Genomic DNA, 24,112 nt, shown 5'->3' with positions numbered 1-24,112 from the left:
TTGTATGGACAACGAGGAACTAAATAATACCTGCGTGTAGACGAACCAGGTGAGACGACAGGTTGTTCAGGCTAAGTGTTTGTTGACGGGGTGATTAAACCTGTCTCGGCATGATAATAATGCTCTAAAAATTAGAGTTGATAACACTGTGCACTGAAAAAGTCTGCTCTTTGTAGCGACACTAGGTCGTATTAATTCCGATAATGTAAAGCTGTAGAAAGATTTCACTGAAGAGAACTGGGTTGTAATATCATGTGACCAAGAACGCGGTTTTGCATTGTGTCAAGATATTTTATATCCAGTAATGTGGTGCCTGGTTCAGACTGGGTTGTGTCATGACTATCAGGACAATGCGCACCGAGACGTTGGCTCAATACTGCAAGCCTGGTTCAGACTGGGTTGTGTCGTGGTTGTCAAGACAGTGTGGCCAGTGATGTTGGCTCAATACTGCAAGCCTGGTTCAGACTGGGTTATGTCATGGCTGTCAGGACAATGCGGCCAGTGATGTTGGCTCAATACTGAAGCCTGGTTCAAACTGGGTTGTGTCATGAATGTCAAGACAGTGCGGCCAGTGATGTCGGCTCAATACTGCAAGCCTGGTTCAGACTGGGTTATGTCCTATGGGTTCGGACAGTCTTGTCCAACCCCGCTCACCGCAACAGCGAACAGCATTCGTAAACTTATTGCAAAGTACACTCGATAGGTAAGACATTTTATGGCTACGTGCGTTTTGTGAAACGAGATCTTTCCCGTGTGCTCAAACATGAACGCTCCAGTACGACCAGTGCGAGGGAGCGTCAGACAGATGTGCGCATACCGCCACACACCCTCTACCCATGTTAATGTAAACCTGTGTTAAAACCACTGACTTCTGTTACGTGACCTGTACACAGTTAAACCAGGAAGTTGAAATGCATTTGATTGATTTCATGCCACAAATAGCACAGGTAGCTGTTTGTGTTTTCTTTGCCGTGGGTATGTGAAACACATTGACGTATGTATGTATGTATGTATGTATGTATGTATGTATGTATGTATGTATGTATGTATGTATGTATGTATGTATGTATGTATGTATGTATGTGTGTGTGTGTGTGTGTGTGTGTGTGTGTGTGTGTGTGTGTGTGTGTGATGTGTGTGTGTGTGTGTGTGTGTGTGTGTGTGTGTGTGTGTGTGTATGGATGCATGCATGCCTGCCTGCCTGTCTGTCTGTCGGTCGGTCCGTCTGTCTGTATGCATTCATCTTGCGTTGTATTATCAGTGTTATGGAGTAGAAGAGCTACTATACATGTCATTAATATCCTGCATAACGCACCGCCTAGCTTAAGGAATTGAACACACTCAGCTCACACTGTTGTCTCCTGGTAATACAAGCATTCCTGTTGTCCACGTCACTTGGAAAACAATACTTGGCATTATGTTGGTTTTACCCGTCTGAAAGTCATGATCATTCAACAGATCATAGTATTGATACACTTTACGAGGAGATATATAAAAAATTCTAATTATCGCCATGATTTCATTGAGAAATTATGCTGAAAATTATAAGGCAACATCGATGCTCCTTATCTAGTTAATGGACCAGAAACTACTCACTTCACTTTATCGAATCTCCTGGTAGTTGATCCTACACATGAGTAACCCCAGGCTACAGAAGATTGGCTATCAACCATTCGTGCAGTGTCATCACGTTTTCGCAACTCTAGGATTTCACTGCCCAATAGAGTGAAGAGGACATGAAATCGCTCTCACACTCACTCTCATTCTCACTCTCATTCTCACTCATACTCATACTCACAAACCTACTCGCACCCCTACTCACACTAATACTCAAACTCATACACTCACACTCTTATGCTCATATTCACGCACACTCACGCACACACACTCATACTAACACTTACACACACATACATACACACACACGCACACACGCTCATACTAACACTTCCAATCACGGTCATACTCGTTCACACTGGCACTTATCACTAACACTCATACTTATATTTACACAATCACTGTCATACGCATATTTACATTCACTCATGTACTCGCACTCACACTCATACTCGCATTCTCACACACAATACTCACACTCTCAGTGATACGTACTCACAATCGTAATCGCACAAACACGCTCACACTAACACTCACACTTTCACTTTCTCTCTCACTCACACACACTCACACTAACACTTTCTCACTCACTCACACACTCACACTCACACTCTCACATTTTCTCTCACTCACACACACTAACACTTTCACTTTCTCTTTCAGATGCTCACGCTTTCTCACTAACACCCACACTCACACTCACACGTACTCATACGCACACACACACTGACACACAGACACATCAGGAAAATGCTTAAGAGGGAATAGCAACAACCAATCGCAAACACAAAAAGGACAAACAGAAACACACGTAACACAAATGTTTCCACAACTAAAAGCATTCTGCACAGTGTTTCATACGGAGAAAGCAGGTATGAATAACCTTTGTCTTCATAAAAGATTAATTGTAAGGTGAAAGTGACGAATACTATGCCTGGTGCTATCGATGAACTGGCTCAGGAGCATGCTCTGCCTTGGTGTAAAAATAACACGCATTTGCCCTGATTGGTTGCATGACTAAGGAACAAGTTCAGCTGAGTTCAATACTTGGGATCCTGTTTGCCTGTTGCCAACAATACCTCGCAGCAACCTTCACTACCATTGTACCTGACACCATGCCGTGCCTCTAGAATCTTTAGAGAAGTCACTGAACAGCCGACTACAGCAAAAGCAGGTAGGGAAAGCGCCCTGACACATGTTATACTAACACAGCAACATTTACATCAATGTTGTCTTGATAATAATGCACCTTTCCTTTTCTGCTTGTTACAACTGAAATCATATCAGATCCCCTGGAGGGTGATTTAGTTCTGGCAGTCAGTCTATAGACGGTATTTTAGTGGCATTAAGTGCAATACGTTATTTTAGGATATTGTATCATTTGAACTTATTAAATTTTTTATTTTTTGGCTTTTGATACTATGATTTCACGCCACTCTTTGACATGTAAATTATGTATTTAATATCACTCTTCCCGTCACTATGATATGGCTGAAATACTAGTGTGATGTTACATTTTAACGCACAAAATCACACTGAAATATTTCTGAATATATATTGAATTTGAAGATACATCATCCAAACCTACTACCACAAACCACGCCCAACATCACAAACTCCCTCCACAAACAGCACTACCTCCACAACTAGCACAACTACAACACCACATATCTTCACAACTAGCACCACAGTCACCTTGACAACAAACACAATAAACCACCTCTACAACCAACACCATAAATTATCTCAACAACTAACACCAAACCCCGCCCCACAATCACCTCCCCAACCAGCACAAGTGTCACCTCGACAACCTCTACAACCACCAAAATAATCAGCAACACAGGCCACCTCCGCAGCTTACAGCATAAACCACCTCCACAACCAACACAACAAACCCCGTCCACATCTAATACCACAAACCAGATCTATGACCAACACCACAAACAACTTTCAGAACCAACACCACTGCCACAGTCAACTCTAATGACCACCACCTACACAACCATTACTGCAAGCCATATCCACAAACACCACCACAAACCACCTCAACATTCACCTCACAAACCACCACAAACCACATAAACAACCAATACTACAAACCACTTTCGCAACCAATACCACAACCACCGCCACAGTCAACACCTACAATCCACCTCCACAACCAACCCCACTAACCACCTTAACCGATACTACAAACCACATTCACAAACAAAACCACAAAACACCTCCACAACCAACACAACAAACCTCTTAAACAACCTACACTACAAACCACGTCTTCAACCAACACCTCAAACCACCTCCAAAACCTAAACCACGTACGTATCCACAAACAACACCACAAACCACATCCATATCCACAAACAAACCTCTCAAACAACCAGCACTACAAACGACTTTCACAACCAACACGACACATCACATTTAAAACCAACACCAGAAACCTCTTAAACAACCAACACCACAACCACCGCCATAGACAACACTACAAACCATCACTACAACCAACACCACAAACAACCTCCACAACCAACACAACAAACCTCCGAAACAACCGATACTACACACCACTTTCACAATCAACTCCACAAACCAACCCCAAAACCAACACCGCAACCAACACAACAAACCACATCTACAACAAACACCACAAACCACATCCATAGCCATACAACGACTCCTGTTCACAGCCAATTCTATAAACCACTACCACAAACCACCGCCACAAGCACGACCACAAATCACCCCCAGAACCAACACCACAAACCACCGCACAAAACCAACACCACAACCAACTCATCGAATCCCGTCGACAGTCAACTAAAGCAACCTCTACCACAACCAACACCGCAGACTCCGTCCACAACCAAATCCACAACCAACATGATAAACCATCCCCACAGCCAATACCACTACCACCCATGGGTGAACCCTGCAAACCACCACCACAAACTACCACCACAACCGATGCCACAAATAAAAGCCAGAAACAACACCACAAACCACCTCTATTGCCAGCATCACAAAGCACCATCACCATCACCACTAAAAACCACCTCCACAACCAGCACAACAAGCCCCATCCATAACTAGCACCACAAACCATCTCCACAAACAAACACAAATACCACCACCACCAACCGCCAGAACAAACACCACAAACCACCACCAGAAACAGCAACACAAACCATCTACACTGTGAGCAACACAAAAACCACCTCCACCAACCGCCACAACAAACACAGAAACACCACCACCACCCCCACAAGAAACACAGAAACCACCACCTACAACCACCACAAGAAACACAGAAACCACCACCACCAACCACCACAACAAACACAGAGACCACCATCGGAACCAGCGACGCAAACCATCTACACTGCCAGCAAAACAAGAAACCACCACAGCCAACACCACAAACCATTTCCACAACAAACACCACACATCACCGCCACTGCCAACTAAAGCAACCCTAACCAACACTGCAAACCTAAAAAAACCCATGCACACCACCACTTCCACAACACGACTTTCACAACATCCTAAACACCCAATACCATCACCACCTCCGCAAACAACCTTCACAACCGCCTCCACACACCACCTCTACAATAACCACCACAACCCACCTAAACGTCATAAACACAGAGCATTCTCCACAATCACATCTACAACTAAACTCAAAGCTATCATCACAATCAGTACAAAAAATTACCTCCACAACCAACGCCCCAATCACACCCGAAACATAGTTGGCTCTTGTTTTTTTTTCTTTGTTTTTGTTTGGGTTTTTTTGTGGTTAATTTTTGTTTTGTTTCAATTGATTGCATATGTATTTTACCATTAAACATACAGTCTTCATAATTCATTATGTTATTTCAGTGTACAACATTCCATTCCACGCATAACATCTTAGTGGAATTCCATTCTTTTCTAAACAAAAAACTGATAAGAACAGCCAAGCGTTTGAGTCTTTGGCATAAACTTGAGTATATTATGAAACAAATCACATATAAATGCATGCAACTCATTTCGTCTATATTGGCCCCACATTTTTTTTATCTCGACAGATTGTTCCACTTGGACTTCAGTCCAGAAACACATTTAGTTCAAATATATAAAGGTTCAGGGGAAGACAAGTGATGTCCATATTTGCAAGATGGTGCAATTCCAACCTTGCCTTGAGCATGTGATCACTGACCACTATCAAACAGTATAGACATCGGGTGTCAAAAATACACACAAGGGCAAGTCATTTATGCACGAGGAATTACCACGGGAAAAATACTAGGAACAGTTTCTAGCGCCATTTTTGTCAAGGTCAACTTTAAAAATATGATCAGCTGACTTGTGCCCACAGAAAAAGCATTAATGATCATTGAATGTTCCCAGCCTCTTTTCGTTTAAGTGAGTTAGTTACCATTTATCGTCACATCTCCTGTATTTCAGCAATGATGTGACGAGAGAACTTTATACAGCAATAAAAATGTATGAAAATGTATTTAGTGGTTCAAAGTTCATGTAGCCAAATGACAGTACAACAACTATATATATAGTACAAAACATTTTATTTAAAACTAGTCATAGGGGGTATATAAAGTAGAAAACTGCAGTCCATGTAAACTTAGCCTCAGTACTTTTCGTTACACTCCACTGCAAAGTGAAACAAAACCTTACAGGAGGTCGCGTCATTTAGCCTTTGAGATTGACCAATCAGAGCACAGCTTACTAAATCGCGAAACATTCGTAACTACTCGTCTCTTTCCATGACCTACAAAAGGACTCGTACCCCTCTCGCACGCCATTATTGCCAAGAATCGTGGCAAACCAGTCAAGTCGCGCGTAGTAAAACGCATTTCAAAACATGTAAATGGAAGAACCGTTGAATTTTGAAACTTTGCAAAACTACATCAAGCAAAATTTAAACATAAACTTTGAGCTAAAGGATGAACAACTTTCATCATTGAAACATATTTCCATGGGGAATGACCATATTGCTGTTTCGCCCACGGGATGTAGGATATTCTAAGTGCCATGTTTGGAAATTCAGTGTTATCTTTCCTTGATAATAATATTAGACGGTTTTCATCTCCATGTCCGTTTGCGCTTAGACAGGACCCAGTCGTAAACATGGCCACGAGAGGGGTACGAGACGCCATCCGGCTTGCCGGAATGACACGAGTAGTTACGAATGATCGCGGAAGTGGACATTCGCACATATCTTTGGAACTTTTTATCTCGAAAAGGTTCGTACCCGAACGATCCCGAATGCTATTTAGCTTGGGATCGCTTCCGGGTGCTGCACACGGCCCACGTTACAACCATGACAACGGCGAGTAGACAGTCGCCGAAAATAGTGTTTTGGGCAATATTCAAGGATGTCATCTTGCGGAAATATTAGCTAATGGTAACCATGTCAACAGAAACCCCAAGGCGTATATACTGCAGGTCAAATAACTGTAAGATATTTATTTTGTAATATATTCATATTTTGTAAGTCACGCCGATCCCTAAGTAGTAGCCGTTGTCTGATTGGTTATATCTATTTAACCGTCTCACTATTGATTGGACGGTCATAGGCCGCTCAAAGGTTACCTGACGCGACCTCCGATAAGGTTTTGTTAGACTCAGTGGTGGAATGTAACGAATAGCACTGAGACTAAGTTTACGTAGACTGTAGAAAACTGTTAAGTGACAATAACTGGGCTACAGATCGCCATCAGCTAGTGGTAGGGACCTTTGGGGCGTACATTGCCTTTGCTACCTGTATGGACCCCAGCTGGATTTACACCATCTCTTCAGCAGCTGCGTTTTTAAATTAGTTGGTAGCCGCTAGGAATTTTAGTTGATTCATCCGTAAATAAGGATGAGTAATAAATTCAGAATTTGACTCACAGGAATACAGTTTTGTTATAAACTTCAGGGATAATTATATACATCGTTGCTAAGTAATGGCTTTTAGCGTCAAAGTAGAATAGGCTTTTCTCTCATTTTTATTCATTTAGTTTTTTTGTTGAAGACTGTTGGGATTAAAATCATACATACCATGACGCCCACTTCATCGCAGATGAACTTTCATTTCCGAGTTGGTTGGCATAATGACTGCCATCAGCTCTGATAATACTTGTTGTATCAGCTCCGGCTTTGTCAGAATTGTTTCGCAATAGTCGTGCGGCTCACAAACACTGAGATACCTGCTAACAGTTGTAAAGTAATAAGCATGTCATATACCAGCTCAAATGAAAACGAAAAAGATTATGAACGGACGCAATAGTGCAGCTATATGGCGGCGGTTTGTAAATTGTCGATTCTGTACCAGACAATCCAGTGATCAACAGCATGAACTTCGGCCAAAGCATTTAGGATACGATGAAGTGTGCCAACCACGTCAGTGAGTCTGACTACTCGATCCCGTTAGTCGCCTCTAAAGTAAAGCGTTGGCCAATTCTAAAACTTATCTTCAAAGTCTCAGAAATGGAAATGGACTCATGACGAAAACATTGAAAAAAAGAAAGGAATGAGCGCAACCACCAATGTCATAAACAAAATGTTGTCAAATGGGTGGGGCAGTTAGTTTGAGAGTTGTGTAAAGGATAGAACTGTTAGTATGAGGGTTGTGTACATGATGGGGCTGTTAGTTTGAATGTGGTGTAGAGGATGGATCTGTTAGTTTGAAGGTGGCTATTAGTTTGAAGATGGTGTAGAGGATGGAACTGTTTGTTTCAAGGTGCTGTAGAGGATACGGCTGTAAATTTGAGGGTGGTATAGTAATAGGACTGTTATGAAAATGGTGTGGATGATGGGACTGTCAGTGTAAGGATGGTGTCCAGGATGTAAATGTTAGCTTAAAGGTGGTGTACATGATGGGAATGTTAGTTTGAAGATGGTGTAGAGGATTGACTGCTACTTTGAGGGCGGCGTAGAGTATCGAAATGCGAGTTTGAAGGTGGTGTGGAGAATGGGGCTGTTAAGTTGAAGGTGGTGTAGAGGATGGGACTGTTAGTTTGAAGGTGGTGTAGTGATGTGGCTGTTAGTTTGAAGGTGGTGTAGAGGATGGGACTGTTAGTTTGAAGGTGGTGTAGAGGATGGAACTGTTAGTTTAAAGGTGGTGTAGAGGATAGGACTGTTAGTTTGAAGATGGTGTAGAGGATTGACTGTTACTTTGAGGGCGGCGTAGAGTATCGAAATGTTGGCTTGAAGGTGGTGTAGAGGATGGGACTGTTAGTTTAAAGGTGGTGTAGTGATGTGGCTGTTAGTTTGAAGGTGGTGTAGAGGATGGGACTGTTAGTTTGAAGGTGGTGTAGAGGATGGAACTGTTAGTTTGAAGGTGGTGTAGAGGATGGGACTGTTAGTTTGAAGATGGTGTAGAGGATGGAACTGTTACTTTGAGGGCGGCGTAGAGTATCGAAATGTTAGCTTGAAGGTGGTGTGGAGGATGGGACTGTTAAGTTCAAGGTGGTGTAGAGGATGGGACTGTTAGTTTAAAGGTGGTGTAGAGGATGGAACTGTTAGTTTAAAGGTGGTGTAGAGATGTGGCTGTTAGTTTGAAGGTGGATTGGAGGATGGGACTGTTAGTTTAAAGGTGGTGTAGAGGATGGAACTGTTAGTTTAAAGGTGATGTAGAGGATGAAACTGTTAGTTTAAAGGTGGTGTAGAGGATGGAACTGTTAGTTTGAAGGTGGTGTAGAGGATGGAACTGTTAGTTTGAAGGTTGTGTAGAGGATGGAACTGTTAGTTTGAAAATGGTGTAGAGGATGGGACTGTTAGTTTGAAGATGGTGTAGAGGATGGGACTGTTAGTTTAAAGATGGTGTGGAGGATGGAACTGTTAGTTTAAAGGTGGTGTAGAGGATGGAACTGTTACTTTGAGGGCGGCGTAGAGTATCGAAATGTTAATTTAAAGGTGGTGTAGAGGATGGGACTGTTAGTTTAAAGGTGGTGTAGTGATGTGGCTGTTAGTTTGAAGGTGGTGTGGAGGATGGGACTGTTAGTTTGAAGGAGGTGTAGAGGATGGGACTGTTAGTTTGAAGGTGGTGTAGAGGATGGGACTGTTTGCTTGAAGGTGGTGTAGAGGATGGGACTGTTAGTTTAAAGGTGGTGTAGAGATGTGGCTGTTAGATTGAAGGTGGTGTGGAGGATGGGACTGTTAGTTTAAAAGTGGTGTAGAGGATGGAACTGTTAGTTTAAAGGTGGTGTAGAGGATGGAACTGTTAGATTGAAGGTGGTGTAGAGGATGGAACTGTTAGTTTAAAGGTGGTGTAGAGGATGGAACTGTTAGTTTAAAGGTGGTGTAGAGGATGGGACTGTTAGTTTAAAGGTGGTGTAGAGGATGGAACTGTTAGTTTGAAGATGGTGTAGAGGATGGAACTGTTAGTTTAAAGGTGGTGTTGAGGAAGGAACTGTTAGTTTGAAGATGGTGTAGAGGATGGAACTGTTAGTTTGAAAATGGTCTAGAGGATGGAACTGTTAGTTTGAAGGTGGTTTAGTGATGGGGTCGTTAGTTTGATGGTGATGTAGAGGATGGGACGGTTAGTTTAAAGGTGGTATAGAGGATTGGGCTGTTAGTTTGAAAGTGGTGTGGAGGACTGGGACTGTTAGTTTGAAGGTGGTGTAGAGGATGGAACTGTTAGTTTAAAGGTGGTGTAGAGGATAGGACTGTTAGTTTGAAGATGGTGTAGAGGATTGACTGTTACTTTGAGGGCGGCGTAGAGTATCGAAATGTTGGCTTGAAGGTGGTGTAGAGGATGGGACTGTTAGTTTAAAGGTGGTGTAGTGATGTGGCTGTTAGTTTGAAGGTGGTGTAGAGGATGGGACTGTTAGTTTGAAGGTGGTGTAGAGGATGGAACTGTTAGTTTGAAGGTGGTGTAGAGGATGGGACTGTTAGTTTGAAGATGGTGTAGAGGATGGAACTGTTACTTTGAGGGCGGCGTAGAGTATCGAAATGTTAGCTTGAAGGTGGTGTGGAGGATGGGACTGTTAAGTTCAAGGTGGTGTAGAGGATGGGACTGTTAGTTTAAAGGTGGTGTAGAGGATGGAACTGTTAGTTTAAAGGTGGTGTAGAGATGTGGCTGTTAGTTTGAAGGTGGATTGGAGGATGGGACTGTTAGTTTAAAGGTGGTGTAGAGGATGGAACTGTTAGTTTAAAGGTGATGTAGAGGATGAAACTGTTAGTTTAAAGGTGGTGTAGAGGATGGAACTGTTAGTTTGAAGGTGGTGTAGAGGATGGAACTGTTAGTTTGAAGGTGGTGTAGAGGATGGAACTGTTAGTTTGAAAATGGTGTAGAGGATGGGACTGTTAGTTTGAAGATGGTGTAGAGGATGGGACTGTTAGTTTAAAGATGGTGTGGAGGATGGAACTGTTAGTTTAAAGGTGGTGTAGAGGATGGAACTGTTACTTTGAGGGCGGCGTAGAGTATCGAAATGTTAATTTAAAGGTGGTGTAGAGGATGGGACTGTTAGTTTAAAGGTGGTGTAGTGATGTGGCTGTTAGTTTGAAGGTGGTGTGGAGGATGGGACTGTTAGTTTGAAGGAGGTGTAGAGGATGGGACTGTTAGTTTGAAGGTGGTGTAGAGGATGGGACTGTTTGCTTGAAGGTGGTGTAGAGGATGGGACTGTTAGTTTAAAGGTGGTGTAGAGATGTGGCTGTTAGATTGAAGGTGGTGTGGAGGATGGGACTGTTAGTTTAAAAGTGGTGTAGAGGATGGAACTGTTAGTTTAAAGGTGGTGTAGAGGATGGAACTGTTAGATTGAAGGTGGTGTAGAGGATGGAACTGTTAGTTTAAAGGTGGTGTAGAGGATGGAACTGTTAGTTTAAAGGTGGTGTAGAGGATGGGACTGTTAGTTTAAAGGTGGTGTAGAGGATGGAACTGTTAGTTTGAAGATGGTGTAGAGGATGGAACTGTTAGTTTAAAGGTGGTGTTGAGGAAGGAACTGTTAGTTTGAAGATGGTGTAGAGGATGGAACTGTTAGTTTGAAAATGGTCTAGAGGATGGAACTGTTAGTTTGAAGGTGGTTTAGTGATGGGGTCGTTAGTTTGACGGTGATGTAGAGGATGGGACGGTTAGTTTAAAGGTGGTATAGAGGATTGGGCTGTTAGTTTGAAAGTGGTGTGGAGGACTGGGACTGTTAGTTTGAAGGTGGTGTAGAGGATGGAACTGTTAGTTTGAAGGTGGTGTAGAGGATGGGACTGTTAGTTTGAAGGTGGTGTGGAGGATGGGACTGTTAGTTTAAAGGTGGTGTAGAGGATGGGACTGTTAGTTTAAAGGTGGTGTAGAGGATGGAACTGTTAGTTTGAAGATGGTGTAGAGGATGGAACTGTTAGTTTGAAGATGGTCTAGAGGATGGAACTGTTAGTTTGAAAATGGTCTAGAGGATGGAACTGTTAGTTTGAAGGTGGTGTAGAGGATGGAACTGGTACTTTGAGGGCAGCGTAGAGTATCGAAATGTTAATTTGAAGGTGGTGTAGAGGATGGGACTGTTAGTTTAAAGGTGGTGTAGTGATGTGGCTGTTAGTTTGAAGGTGGTGTGGAGGATGGGACTGTTAGTTTGAAGGTGGTGTAGAGGATGGGACTGTTAGTTTGAAGGTGATGTAGAGGATGGGACTGTTTGCTTGAAGGTGGTGTAGAGGATGGGACTGTTAGTTTAAAGGTGGTGTAGAGGATGGGACTGTTAGTTTGAAGGTGGTGTGGAGGATGGGACTGTTAGTTTAAAAGTGGTGTAGAGGATGGAACTGTTAGTTTAAAGGTGGTGTAGAGGATGGAACTGTTAGTTTAAAGGTGGTGTAGAGGATGGAACTGTTAGTTTGAAGGTGGTGTAGAGGATGGAACTGTTAGTTTAGAGGCGGTGTAGAGGATGGGACTGTTAGTTTAAAGGTGGTGTAGAGGATGGGACTGTTAGTTTGAAGATGGTGTAGAGGATAGAACTGTTAGTTTAAAGATGGTGTAGAGGATGGAACTGTTAATTTAAAGGTGGTGTAGAGGATGGAACTGTTAGTTTGAAGGTGGTGTAGAGGATGGAACTGTTAGTTTAAAGGTGGTGTAGAGGATGGGACTGTTAGTTTGAAGATGGTGTAGAGGATTGACTGTTACTTTGAGGGCGGCGTAGAGTATCGAAATGTTAATTTGAAGGTGGTGTAGAGGATGGGACTGTTAGTTTAAAGGTGGTGTAGTGATGTTGCTGTTAGTTTGAAGGTGGTGGGGAGGATGGGACTGTTAGTTTAAAGGTGGTGTAGAGGATGGAACTGTTGGTTTGAAGATAGTGTAGAGGATGGAACTGTTAGTTTGAGGGTGGTGTTGATTATGGGGCTGTAAGTTTGAAGGTGGTTTAGTGATGGGGTCGTTAGTTTGACGGTGATGTAGAGGATGGGACGGTTAGTTTGAAAGTGGTGTGGAGGACTGGGACTGTTGGTTTGAAGGTGGTATAGGTAATGTTAATTGTTTTTTCAGTTTCTAATCAGTTTCTGGATCCTGCAGTCATCTGTGACAACACCATGATGCCGCTTTTCTCAAGTAGCAGTCTTCAACTTGTTCTCACTGCAAGTGTTTGCTTAACACTTTCTACGTCCAGCACAAAGGAGTGTGGACTTCAGTTTACAGAGAACAGAAAGGGTCGATCTATCGTTCTGAGAACTATTGACATGAAGTTATGCCGAACTGAATGTGTCCAAGATTCCTTCATATATGCCTACTGCCCTCGGTCAAGTGAGGAATTCAACAGAGGTGAGGTGAGGGGAGTACACAGTGTCCGCCCTGAGAGTCAGCACAATGTATGTTACATTTATATCATCTCAGCAATTGATGATGTCATTGTTTTTCTTGTGATATAGTGCGTTATACGTGTTATAGTGTATGTATGTTAAGTGTGATTGTGCATCAATCTATATCTATGTATATTAAGTGTGATTGTGATCCAGTCTATGTCTGTGCATGTTAAGTGTGATTGTGAGCCAGTCTATGTCTGTGTATGTTAAGTGTGATTGTGAGCCAGTCTATGTCTGTGTATGTGAAGTATGATTGTGAGCCAGTCTATGTCTGTGTATGTTAAGTGTGATTGTGAGCCAGTCTATGTCTGTGTATGTTAAGTGTGATTGTGAGCCAGTCTATGTCTGTGTATGTTAAGTGTGATTGTGTGATTATTGTGTGTCAGTGTGTGAAAGTATGTATATACATATCATGCGTGCGTGTGTGTCAGTGTGTGTCTGTGTATGTCAGGTGTCACTTTGTGTCAGTGTCTGTCTGTGTATGACAAGTGTGACTGTGTGTCAGTGTATCTTTTTAGGATTTTGTCTGTGTATGCTATGTGTGATTTCGTGCATCAGTCTGTTTCTGTATGCCACATGGGATTGTGTCCACGTGTCTCTGTGTATGTTTTGGACATATATGTGTTGGTATGTAGCTCCCTTCTGTCGATATGTGTGTATTTGTGTATGGTTTTTGTATTTGAGTAAGTCATGTGCGACGATGTGTTATTACGTGTTGACGTGTCATTGTGTGTAGATGTCATTAGGAACGATGAGGCAGTCCGGAATGAAAGGTTATCCCGATTCCTGTGTCTAGCTACCACGACATAAATCATACATATTTCCTGTTTTAACTATAAGGATGTGTCTGTACATGCATTAAAATGTAAATCTATATGTGTTGATCTTAGTTGTTATCACAGGAGCCACACTAATGCTACAACAATATACTCAACTCACAGTTTTCTAAATGAAACAGACATTTCACACTTTACATAAATACACTGAAAGTTCTTATCTTTTAGTTAACAGAATTTTCAGATTAAGAGATAATTTTTAATTAGAATTTGAAAAGTTCGAAGCTTTAAACCAAAAGCCGAGAGAGAAATCTGGGATGAACGAATTGGAAATTTAGGATGGTAAACACCTGTTTGTTGACGTATTTCGAAACGGGACTAACAGTTATTGCTAGGAATGTTAGACCACGTTGGTCTGAGCTGCAGATATGCTTTTTATCTGAAGGTGTTGACATGCTCCACTGGCTTTTAGTCCTCAGAAAGGAACATGTTTCCATCGTGTGTAGTCACGCGTCCAGATACAAGGCAGATGCCGGCTGAGTATGATTCCAGTTCTGTTAACCGCTGTATTTATGTGATTCATTATCTGGGTAGTTAACTTACAAGTCTGGCTGAGTGTCTGCTGTCTATGTAGACGGGGGTGATTACATCAAAGGGGAGAACGATAGTGCTCACCGGCATGACAAACAGACGGAGTTGATCTTTGAAAGATAACATTTGTTTACTATACGAGGAAAACGAGTCTGCGGTGTGATCCTGTACATGCTTAGTAGAAGGTTTTTCATCAAGTTCTACTTCGAAATTGCTATTGACAATAGAGATAGCATTTAAGCCCACATTGGCTATATTTCAGGCATTTTGTGACTACAGATAATTAAAAAAACTTCTTTGATGACATGTATAATATATATATATATATATATATACTAAATTGCTCTTTTCTATTTGATATGCTGATTTCAACAGCGGTAATTACTAAAGTAACAGCGCTGGCATACTGCAAGATGTTTTTCCTTTGTTTAACGATAATTCCAATGATAATAAATGATAAATATGATAAGGACTGTCTTCAACCAGTGTTTCCAGATATCTCAGAGATGAGGATTGTTTAAATAGTTGAAAGCACTGTGTATGATTATGCATAACATAGATGGTGAGTGAATCCCGAGGTTGAAAGACAATAAGTTTCCCAAATCTCGAGCCAACTAGGTGGCCTTCCATGTGTTAAAAGCCTGTGTTTTAAACAGTTGTCATGCTTGCTTATGTAGAACCATTTTACTTTTAAACATTATGCTATTAACTTATCGCGTCTACATTTATCACATTGCTTATATCTTTCTTGCTGTTTAAAGGTCACATACAAACATTGTCTGTCCAAGGTCTGCAGTCTGCCTTCCCTGTGTGTGGAGAGTGGATGTAGAAAAGTATGTGTGGAAGGTAAGTGACCCACGTCAACACACCTACGGTACAGTGATTACATTTTATAGAGCAATATTCAGACATCTGAGAAATAGGTACACAGACTAAATCGTTATGAAATTAACAAAGAAAAGGGAAATGCTATACATTGACAAATGTGTTTTAAAGTTGAACAGGCTTACCAAAAATACACATTGTTCACGATATTTACAACTGTTTTGCACAATGAAGTTCTTGACTGAATTTTCAACATTGAACAATGAAACCTATTTCTTTGAAAAGTGATATAATGCAGTAAGGTGTGACAATGGAACCAGATGAGTAAAGAGCAGTGATGAGGTATGTACATGAAAGGTCGCACACCAAAAAAGACCTTTGATGAAACGAAAGCAACGTATGGAAGGATGGCCCATCACTGATGTAGTTAAACTCTGGCAACGTCAGTTTAAATGTGTTTGGAAAGCCGTGGAAAATTCTCCAATTCATGGTCGACTTCATTCATCCATTGAAGAAGATGCAGTCATATTGGAAGATCGCGGTAAAACTGTTTGCCAGTTCGCCCATGATGGACGCTGCATGAAACAATGATGGGAGGAGTGTGAAACTCGTGGTGGTTTGCTCTGTAGAGAAGGACTAATAGCTGTGACAAGTTCAGTTCCACTAAGTACACTGCAAGTGGCTCAGGGGAACTGTTTTATGAACTCTATTTGTATTTATTATTTTCTCACGGTTATGGGTATATCTGATTAAACCAAACTGTTTGGTACATTGATGTTTTTATGAACGATTTTCGCAATCGAACCATTGATATGCTTCCCCAGGAATGGCAAGTTTGAATAACAGCACACGTAATGATTGTTACATGACATTTAAAACTTTGCTACAACCAGAAAAAAATATTTATCTGTACTTGGATGCAATGATTTAAGGTATAGGTTAGTGAGATTTAAACTAGGTTTGCTAAATTTGATGGTACATGAGGGAAAGAAATCGTCCATTGAAAGGAATACAAAATCTCTCCATTATGCAAAGAAGCAGCATAAAACGAAATTTACATCACTTTTATCTGTAAATCAAATTCTGATCTGAAAAAGAAACATATACCAGAAAATGTGTGTGTGAGCCGGAAGCCTTGAATACAATATACTTGATACAAGCCATGAACATCGTCATCGGTTTTTAACGGGCCTTTGTCTGGGCACGTACCTGCATTGATGTCAAAACGAGACGCATTAGTTTTGTTGAAAACCTACAAGGACAGGGATACCGAGCATTTAACAAAAGTCACGTGACTTGGTCAATTGACACTTCCAGATCTAGTTGGTCAAAGTTCATGCAGACATTCAGAACTCAAACATCTTCATAGCGACAACACTAGTCAGGGATAATGAAGGGGAACAATGTGTCACCGTGCAGTTATACAAAGGGTAGTTATATGTGGAAATAGGATGATACAGAACAGCTTTCACAAATAAAGATTAATGAAGAACACATGTCATGGTGCGGACTGGCACTCCTTACTCCCGTGTGACTCGAAAAACATCAAATGTGATTGATATGAGTGAATCTGTCAATATCTAATTGTTGTCCTTAGTTTCCTTTATTGGAATTTGTCTAATGATCATTATTATACGGATATAAATGATGTAAAAATGACAAAGAGCAAGCAGTGCTCACCATATGATATCCTTTATAATCATTTCCAAAATATATGTAATCAAGAAAATTTGTGTTGCAGATTCTTTGTCTTGTGAACTAAACAGCGCCTCCAAGACCGGGGACATCCGAAAAGTAAAGGAGATCTTGTCCCAAGGACATGTGGACATTGACTGTAAGGGACGGATTGGAAGAACACCCGTGATGTGGGCAGCTGGCGAGGGACATAAAGAAGTGGTTGACTTACTTATGAGTAGAGGAGCTAACTTGTCAATCACAGATGGATTCGGTCTAACCATCCTTCACTCAGCTTGCCTGGGAGGCGATGTAGACTTGGTGAAGAATGTCATCTCTCAGAACATGCTGGACATCAATGGCAGAGTACATTGCGGGAGAACAGCCGTGATGATGGCAGCAGAGAACAGACACAGAGACGTGGTCAAGTTGCTTGTGGACAAAGGGGCTGACGTGTCAGTTGTAGATGAAACAGGAGACAATATCATTCACTGTGCCTGTAGGGGAGGAGACGTGGGGGTAGTGAAATATATCCTCTCCAAAAGCATGGTCGATGTCGACAGAAGAGGATCAAATAAGATGACACCAATCATGGTGGCAAAGAATTACAAACACAGAGAAGTGGTGGACTTACTCGTGAGTAAATGGCCTGATGGATCACTAAAATATTACAAGCATAGAAGCATACTCCAGTCTGCTTGTCAGAAAGGAAACATCGACATGGTGAAGTTTATCCTCTCTCAGAATACTGTGAGCATCAACACTGGATGGAAGGCAACGATTACACCAATAATGATTGCAGCTGAAATGGGACATAAAGAAGTGGTAAAGCTACTCGTGAGTAGCGGAGCTGATGTGTCATTAGCGGATAATAAAGGTGACAACATCCTTCACTATACCTGCCAAGGTGGACATACTGAGATTGTGAAATATATCCTCTCACAGAACATGTCGGACATTAACAGTAGAGGGTTTCAGAAGATGAGCCCGTTAATGAGGGCTGCTTTAATGGGGCACAGGGAAGTGATGAAATTGCTCGTCAGTAAAGGAGCTGATGTGTTACAACTGGATCAAGGGGGAGACAACATCCTTCACTATGCCTGCCAAGGTGGACATATTGAGACGGTGGAATATATCCTCTCACAGAACATGTCGGACATTAACAGTAGAGGGTTTCAGAAGATGAGCCCGTTAATGAGGGCTGCTTTAATGGGGCACAGGGAAGTGATGAAATTGCTCGTCAGTAAAGGAGCTGATGTGTTACAACTGGATCAAGGGGGAGACAACATCCTTCACTATGCCTGCCAAGGTGGACATATTGAGACGGTGGAATATATCCTCTCACAGAACATGTCGGACATTAACAGTAGAGGGTTTCAGAAGATGAGCCCGTTAATGAGGGCTGCTTTAATGGGGCACAGGGAAGTGATGAAATTGCTCGTCAGTAAAGGAGCTGATGTGTTACAACTGGATCAAGGGGGAGACAACATCCTTCACTATGCCTGCCGACGTGGACATATTGAGACGGTGGAATATATCCTCTCACAGAACATGTTGGACATTAACAGTAGAGGGTTTCAGAAGATGAACCCGTTAATGAATGCTGCTTTAATGGGGCATAGGGAAGTGATAAAATTGCTCGTCAGTAAAGGAGCTGATGTGTTACAACTGGATCTAGGGGGAGACAACATCCTTCACTATGCCTGCCGAGGTGGACATATTGAGACGGTGGAATATATCCTCTCACAAAACATGTTGGACATTAACAGTAGAGGGTTTCAGAAGATGAACCCGTTAATGAGGGCTGCTTTAATGGGGCATAGGGAAGTGATAAAATTGCTCGTCAGTAAAGGAGCTGATGTGTTACAACTGGATCTAGGGGGAGACAACATCCTTCACTATGCCTGCCAAGGTGGACATATTGAGACGGTGGAATATATCCTCTCACAGAACATGTCGGACATTAACAGTAGAGGATATAGAAAGATGACCCCAGTGATGTCAGCAGGACAAGAGGGACACAAAGAAGTGGTAGAGTTACTCGTAGAGAATAACGCCGATTTGTCACTAGTGAATAATGGCAATAACAACATACTTCACTTGGTCTGTCAGCAGGGACGTTTGGAGATGGTGAGGTATGTCCTCTCACTGAATGTATTAGACATCAACTGTAGAGGAGAGCACAATATGACAGCAGTAATGCTGGCAGAAAAATACGGACATAAAGACGTGGTAGTTATACTCTTAGCTAAAGGAGCTGAAGTGCCTTAGGGTTCTGGTTTCTGGTTTAGTCACTGAACTCGACATGTTCTTCATGCGGTCACTGTAATGGCGCCATTACTGAACTGTCTGCAGAATTTTTGTCTGTTTACTCCACTGTGGCTGTATTGTTTTCCTTTTGTGTGTTTGCTTGTGGGGCTCAAGAAGTGGTTGAATTTCTTGTGTGTAAACGGATCAACCGGTCAATCGCATATGGTTTCGGTCTAACCATCCTTCACTCATCCTGTCTGGGAAACGATGTAGACGTTGTGAAGAATGTCCTCTCTCACAATATGGTGGACATCATTGTTTGTTTGCGAACAAAGAGGCTGACGTGCCAGTCGTGGATGAAACAGGTAACAATATTCTTCACTATGCCTGTAGGGGAGGAGACGAGGGGGTGGTGAAGTACATCCTCTGTGGATGTCAAGAGAACAGGATCAAAGAAGGTGCCATCGATCTTTGATAGCAAATGAGTACAAACACAGAGAAGTGGTGGAGTGAGTGAGTTAAGATTTACAGTCACATTGGCAATATTTCAGTCATATCGTGACTAAAACAAACTTTGAATTCACCATAGATATACATAAATTATTTTTTTAAAATCTGTCATCAAAGGACAATAAACCCAACTACAATATCACAATATCAAGAAACAACTAGCATCACTCTGTAAAATTAGATTTCAATTTAGAACAAAACAGTATAAAAATGGGCTATAGATCGCCAACAACTTAGGGTAGATCACAGTGCTAGGCGCCATAAGGACTTACAGTACTTTTGGTAGTTGCATGGAGTTGGATTTACACCATCCCTTCAGCCGCTGGCGATTGTACTTAGTTTATTTATAAGAACCAATATGCTCCAATTAAATGTCCTTTAGAGCGAAATTATCATGAAAAGGTTTGGGGGTTAAGTACCCCCTCAGGAGGACAATAATTGTACGACACTCTAACTCCCTTTGAGGATACAACCACTAACAAAATACGTTGATAATTTAAACTACGAACAACATTTATAATTTACACATATATCTAAATTCATTTAACAATACTATCTCTTTTAAACAATCAATGATTAACTGAACAATTAATATTATGAAAGGACCATAATAAAAAGATACATAACTGTTTTGATATCGAAATATTTATCTATTATGATGGAAAATTCAACCCAATCAAGCACAGTTGTGTTGCCAATGCGGCATTGTCGCATAATGACCTCGTCAAATCTGGACTGCCAACCCGAGTGGGTATAACCAATAAACAGTGTAACTGCACGTTTTGATACCTTCTTGCGTGACCCAGTTCTTCTGCATCAGATCACGGGTGAAAGTTCTAGTCCTAGCTTTGTGATGGCATAAGTGGTGTCACAGATTTGCTGAGTGCTGACTCAGGAGCAAAATCGGTCATTGTGCTACCAGAGATTTCAACATGGCTGGGTAAGCAACAGAGACCACGTGGCATTGACCAGTAGCAAGATCGTTATATAATTCCCTTATTTCGATGAAAAGTGGGCGTTGACAAGGCACACTTTTGAAAGCCTGAGGTCAAGAAAGAGAATCTGAAAACATTACGCAGTATTGTTTATATTTATGGTGTTTATCAACATATCGTGCAGCAATTAATACGGCATTACCTGTGAAATTAGAGCTGTCGTCTGGTAATCTGGAAGATATTGTTCTGGTTCTAATGACCGTTACACAAGCCACTGAGAAACTATCGTTGGATCCATCTGTAAGAAAGGATTTGTATGTATTGTATTTAAATATTCATTGATTAATTTCTTGTTGTAATTTATTAATGTCTGATTTCTTTGTGAGAGTTAGGGCAACATGTGACCTAACCACGTGCCGAGAAGGATTCATTTGTAATTCAATTGTTTCAGATTTTTAAATGTTGTCAGTGATAGTGATAGTGTTACTTTACAGATGGCCTCTACGTAAAGATTGCCATTAGGAAAAGTTCGAAGAGATCCTACACAAAGTCTGAGGCCTTGGTGGTGAGGAGAATATAATAATTTAACATTACCTTTGCATACTCTAGCATAAATGATGCGACCATAATCGAGTGATCTGCAGAAGTGGAGGAGGTTTGACTGGTCCCCACCCCATATGCATTTTGTAAATACCTTTAATAAATCAAGTGCCTTCAGACATTTAGCCCTCAGCGATTTAAAATGTGGTAAGGAAGTAAGATTCTGTTCAAATACTATTCTCAGAAATATAGCTTATTTTGCAATTTTAATTGTAATGCCTGCTAGATGCATTTCTCTGTGCGGCTTCTATTTCCGATAGAAACGAATGCAATTTGTTTTATCTTATGAAAACTTAAAAGTATATCGTTCAGACCAATCATTGACACAGTTGCAATTGTCTGTCTATCCTGTGCATAGTTTACCTCCATATGATAATACATTAAAATGATCCACAAATGACGATCCATCCATGGATCCATTTAAAAGAGGTACGCTCTTTATGTTTAAACTAAATACCATTACAGCCAACAGGCTACCATGTCGTACACCTTGGTCTTGATCAGACATTGATGAACCAGCACGTACCCGGAACTGACGATCTGTTACACACTGAGATATAAATTGAGAAAAACGCCCCTCAAACTCATTTTATGAAGATCTTTTGAAGTTCAATACGTCCAGGTCGTATTATTCGCTTTTTCCGAAATCGAAAAATATTGATGCAACATGTTGTTTCCTACTGGTAGCATCCTAAAGGAACGTTCCCAATCTAACTAAATGGCCCATGGTACTTCTATTTTTTCCAAAAACACATAGAATATTTGATGTAAGATTATTGGTTTCAAGGTGCCATATAAGTCAGTCATTGACTATTCTCTCCATAATCCTACTTACACCACTGGTAAGAGATATTGGCCAATAATTAGAAGGATATGTATTATCCGGGCCAGGGTTAGGTACAGGAATAACGTCAGCATTCGTCCACGAAGAAGGGAAATTCCCAGTAATCCATATTTTGTAAAAGGTACAGGATAGTACTTCAAGACAAGTACCAGGTAAATGTTTTAATAGTTGATAATGAATATTATCTCCCCCTATTGTTGTATCGTGTGTTTGCCACTAAGCAGTAAGGAGAAAAGTTCATTATAGTCCTCACCGTTATCAGAATTAAAGTTTCCTTTTTTTCTCTAAATTTCTGACATTTTGGTATGTAGATTAATAAGGAGGAATGTCATGCTTACAAGTCCCCAAGTTTGTGATATCTGTTGTAGCTGTTAGTAGTGTGTTGCTCTCCTTCAGATGGTGATCACGAGATCCGGAACCTTTTCCTTTATTTTTTCTATCCTGTCTGTCTGTTGCGAGATGAAGAGTCAATTTTATGTCTTGCAAAACCATTCTTTTCTTTCCTATGGTATGATTTTGTTGATGAGTCATTTGGTGATCCTGATCTTTGAGGTGATGAATGCGCTCCAGAACAAATCTGACACGTTTTAACATTACTCTTACAGTCTTTTGTAATATGGGAAGCTTTGCTACAGTGTACACGTGATTCTGTTCTTGCAAGTGGGTTAGGCGTGTACATTTCAAGTTGCATGTTGCAATACCCTGCTTGAACTGATGTTGATGCAGTTGAGGATGAAAATGCGCAAGTGCTCGCCACGTGGTAAGTCTTTTCACAATTCTAAGCATGCATGCTGAAACTATATCCAGCTCTCACATGTCTTCAAACCGTCGATCACGATCTCTTATGATGCCTTTGCTGGTGTTCAATAAATACAATTTGTAACAGCAAATGTTTCCATTCGATTGGTGTCTAATCACCACGAATCGTGGCCAATACTGGTTTTGTTCTATGACACACATCATCGTTCACATAATCAACTTCAGTGTGATTCAGGCCATGTTATGGGAGTGTTATTCAGTGAGTTTAGTTTTACGCCTCACCCAGCAATATCCAGGCTATGTGGCAGCGGTCTGTAAATAATCGAGTCCGGACCAGACAATCCAGTGAGCAACAGCATGGGCATTGATCTGCGCAACTGGAAACCGATGACGTGTCAACCAAGTCAGCAAGTCTGACCACCCGATCCCGTCAGTCGCGTCTTACAAGCATAGTCGCCTTTTATGGCAAGCATGAGTTGCTGAAGGCCTATCCTCCCCAGGAAACCTTCACGAGTCTACAATATTATTAACGGCATTACCCTGTGAAGTTGGGAAATTCCTTGTAGTCCAAGACGTATCAAATATATTTTGTCGGGTGTTTGTCGGACGTTTATGGTGACTGATTCTCAGTCTGGGATCTCGAAGTAGATTTAGTTACTGGGGCGGATGGTGATATAACTTTAGGTGAAGTTACTGGTTTCTGTGACTCCATCCATGTCAAATCTGTCTGGCGTGACAGACGATGTTGCTACAGAAAGAGTGACTGCAGCAAAAGACGTCACTGTTACTGGAGCTGAAACCTCTTTTACAAACCATTTTTGCCCTCAAAGAAAGGGGTTTTCTCACATTTGAATCTCATTATTTTTTACTCCTTTTGTCACAAAGGGCATAATATAGACAAGGCACCATATAGGTCATGTCATAGTGTTTTGCCGTCGTGGCTCTCACCACATGCCCGACAAATCACA

At 41.4% G+C, this 24,112-nt stretch overlaps 1 protein-coding gene across 1 annotated transcript; it reads left to right on the top strand.

Moving 5' to 3' along the window:
* Positions 1-12,982: 12,982 nt before the first annotated feature.
* Positions 12,983-19,971, top strand: LOC137291182 (ankyrin-1-like). The gene is made up of 4 exons (XM_067822472.1): positions 12,983-12,990; positions 13,188-13,339; positions 17,314-19,381; positions 19,890-19,971. The coding sequence occupies exons 1-4, from the start codon at positions 12,983-12,985 to the stop codon at positions 19,969-19,971; spliced, it is 2,310 nt and encodes a 769-aa protein (XP_067678573.1).
* Positions 19,972-24,112: the final 4,141 nt, after the last annotated feature.

Source organism: Haliotis asinina, chromosome 7 (genome assembly GCF_037392515.1).
Source record: "Haliotis asinina isolate JCU_RB_2024 chromosome 7, JCU_Hal_asi_v2, whole genome shotgun sequence".
Taxonomy (NCBI): Eukaryota; Metazoa; Mollusca; class Gastropoda; order Lepetellida; family Haliotidae; genus Haliotis; species Haliotis asinina.
This window is presented reverse-complemented; position numbering and strand designations above follow the sequence as displayed.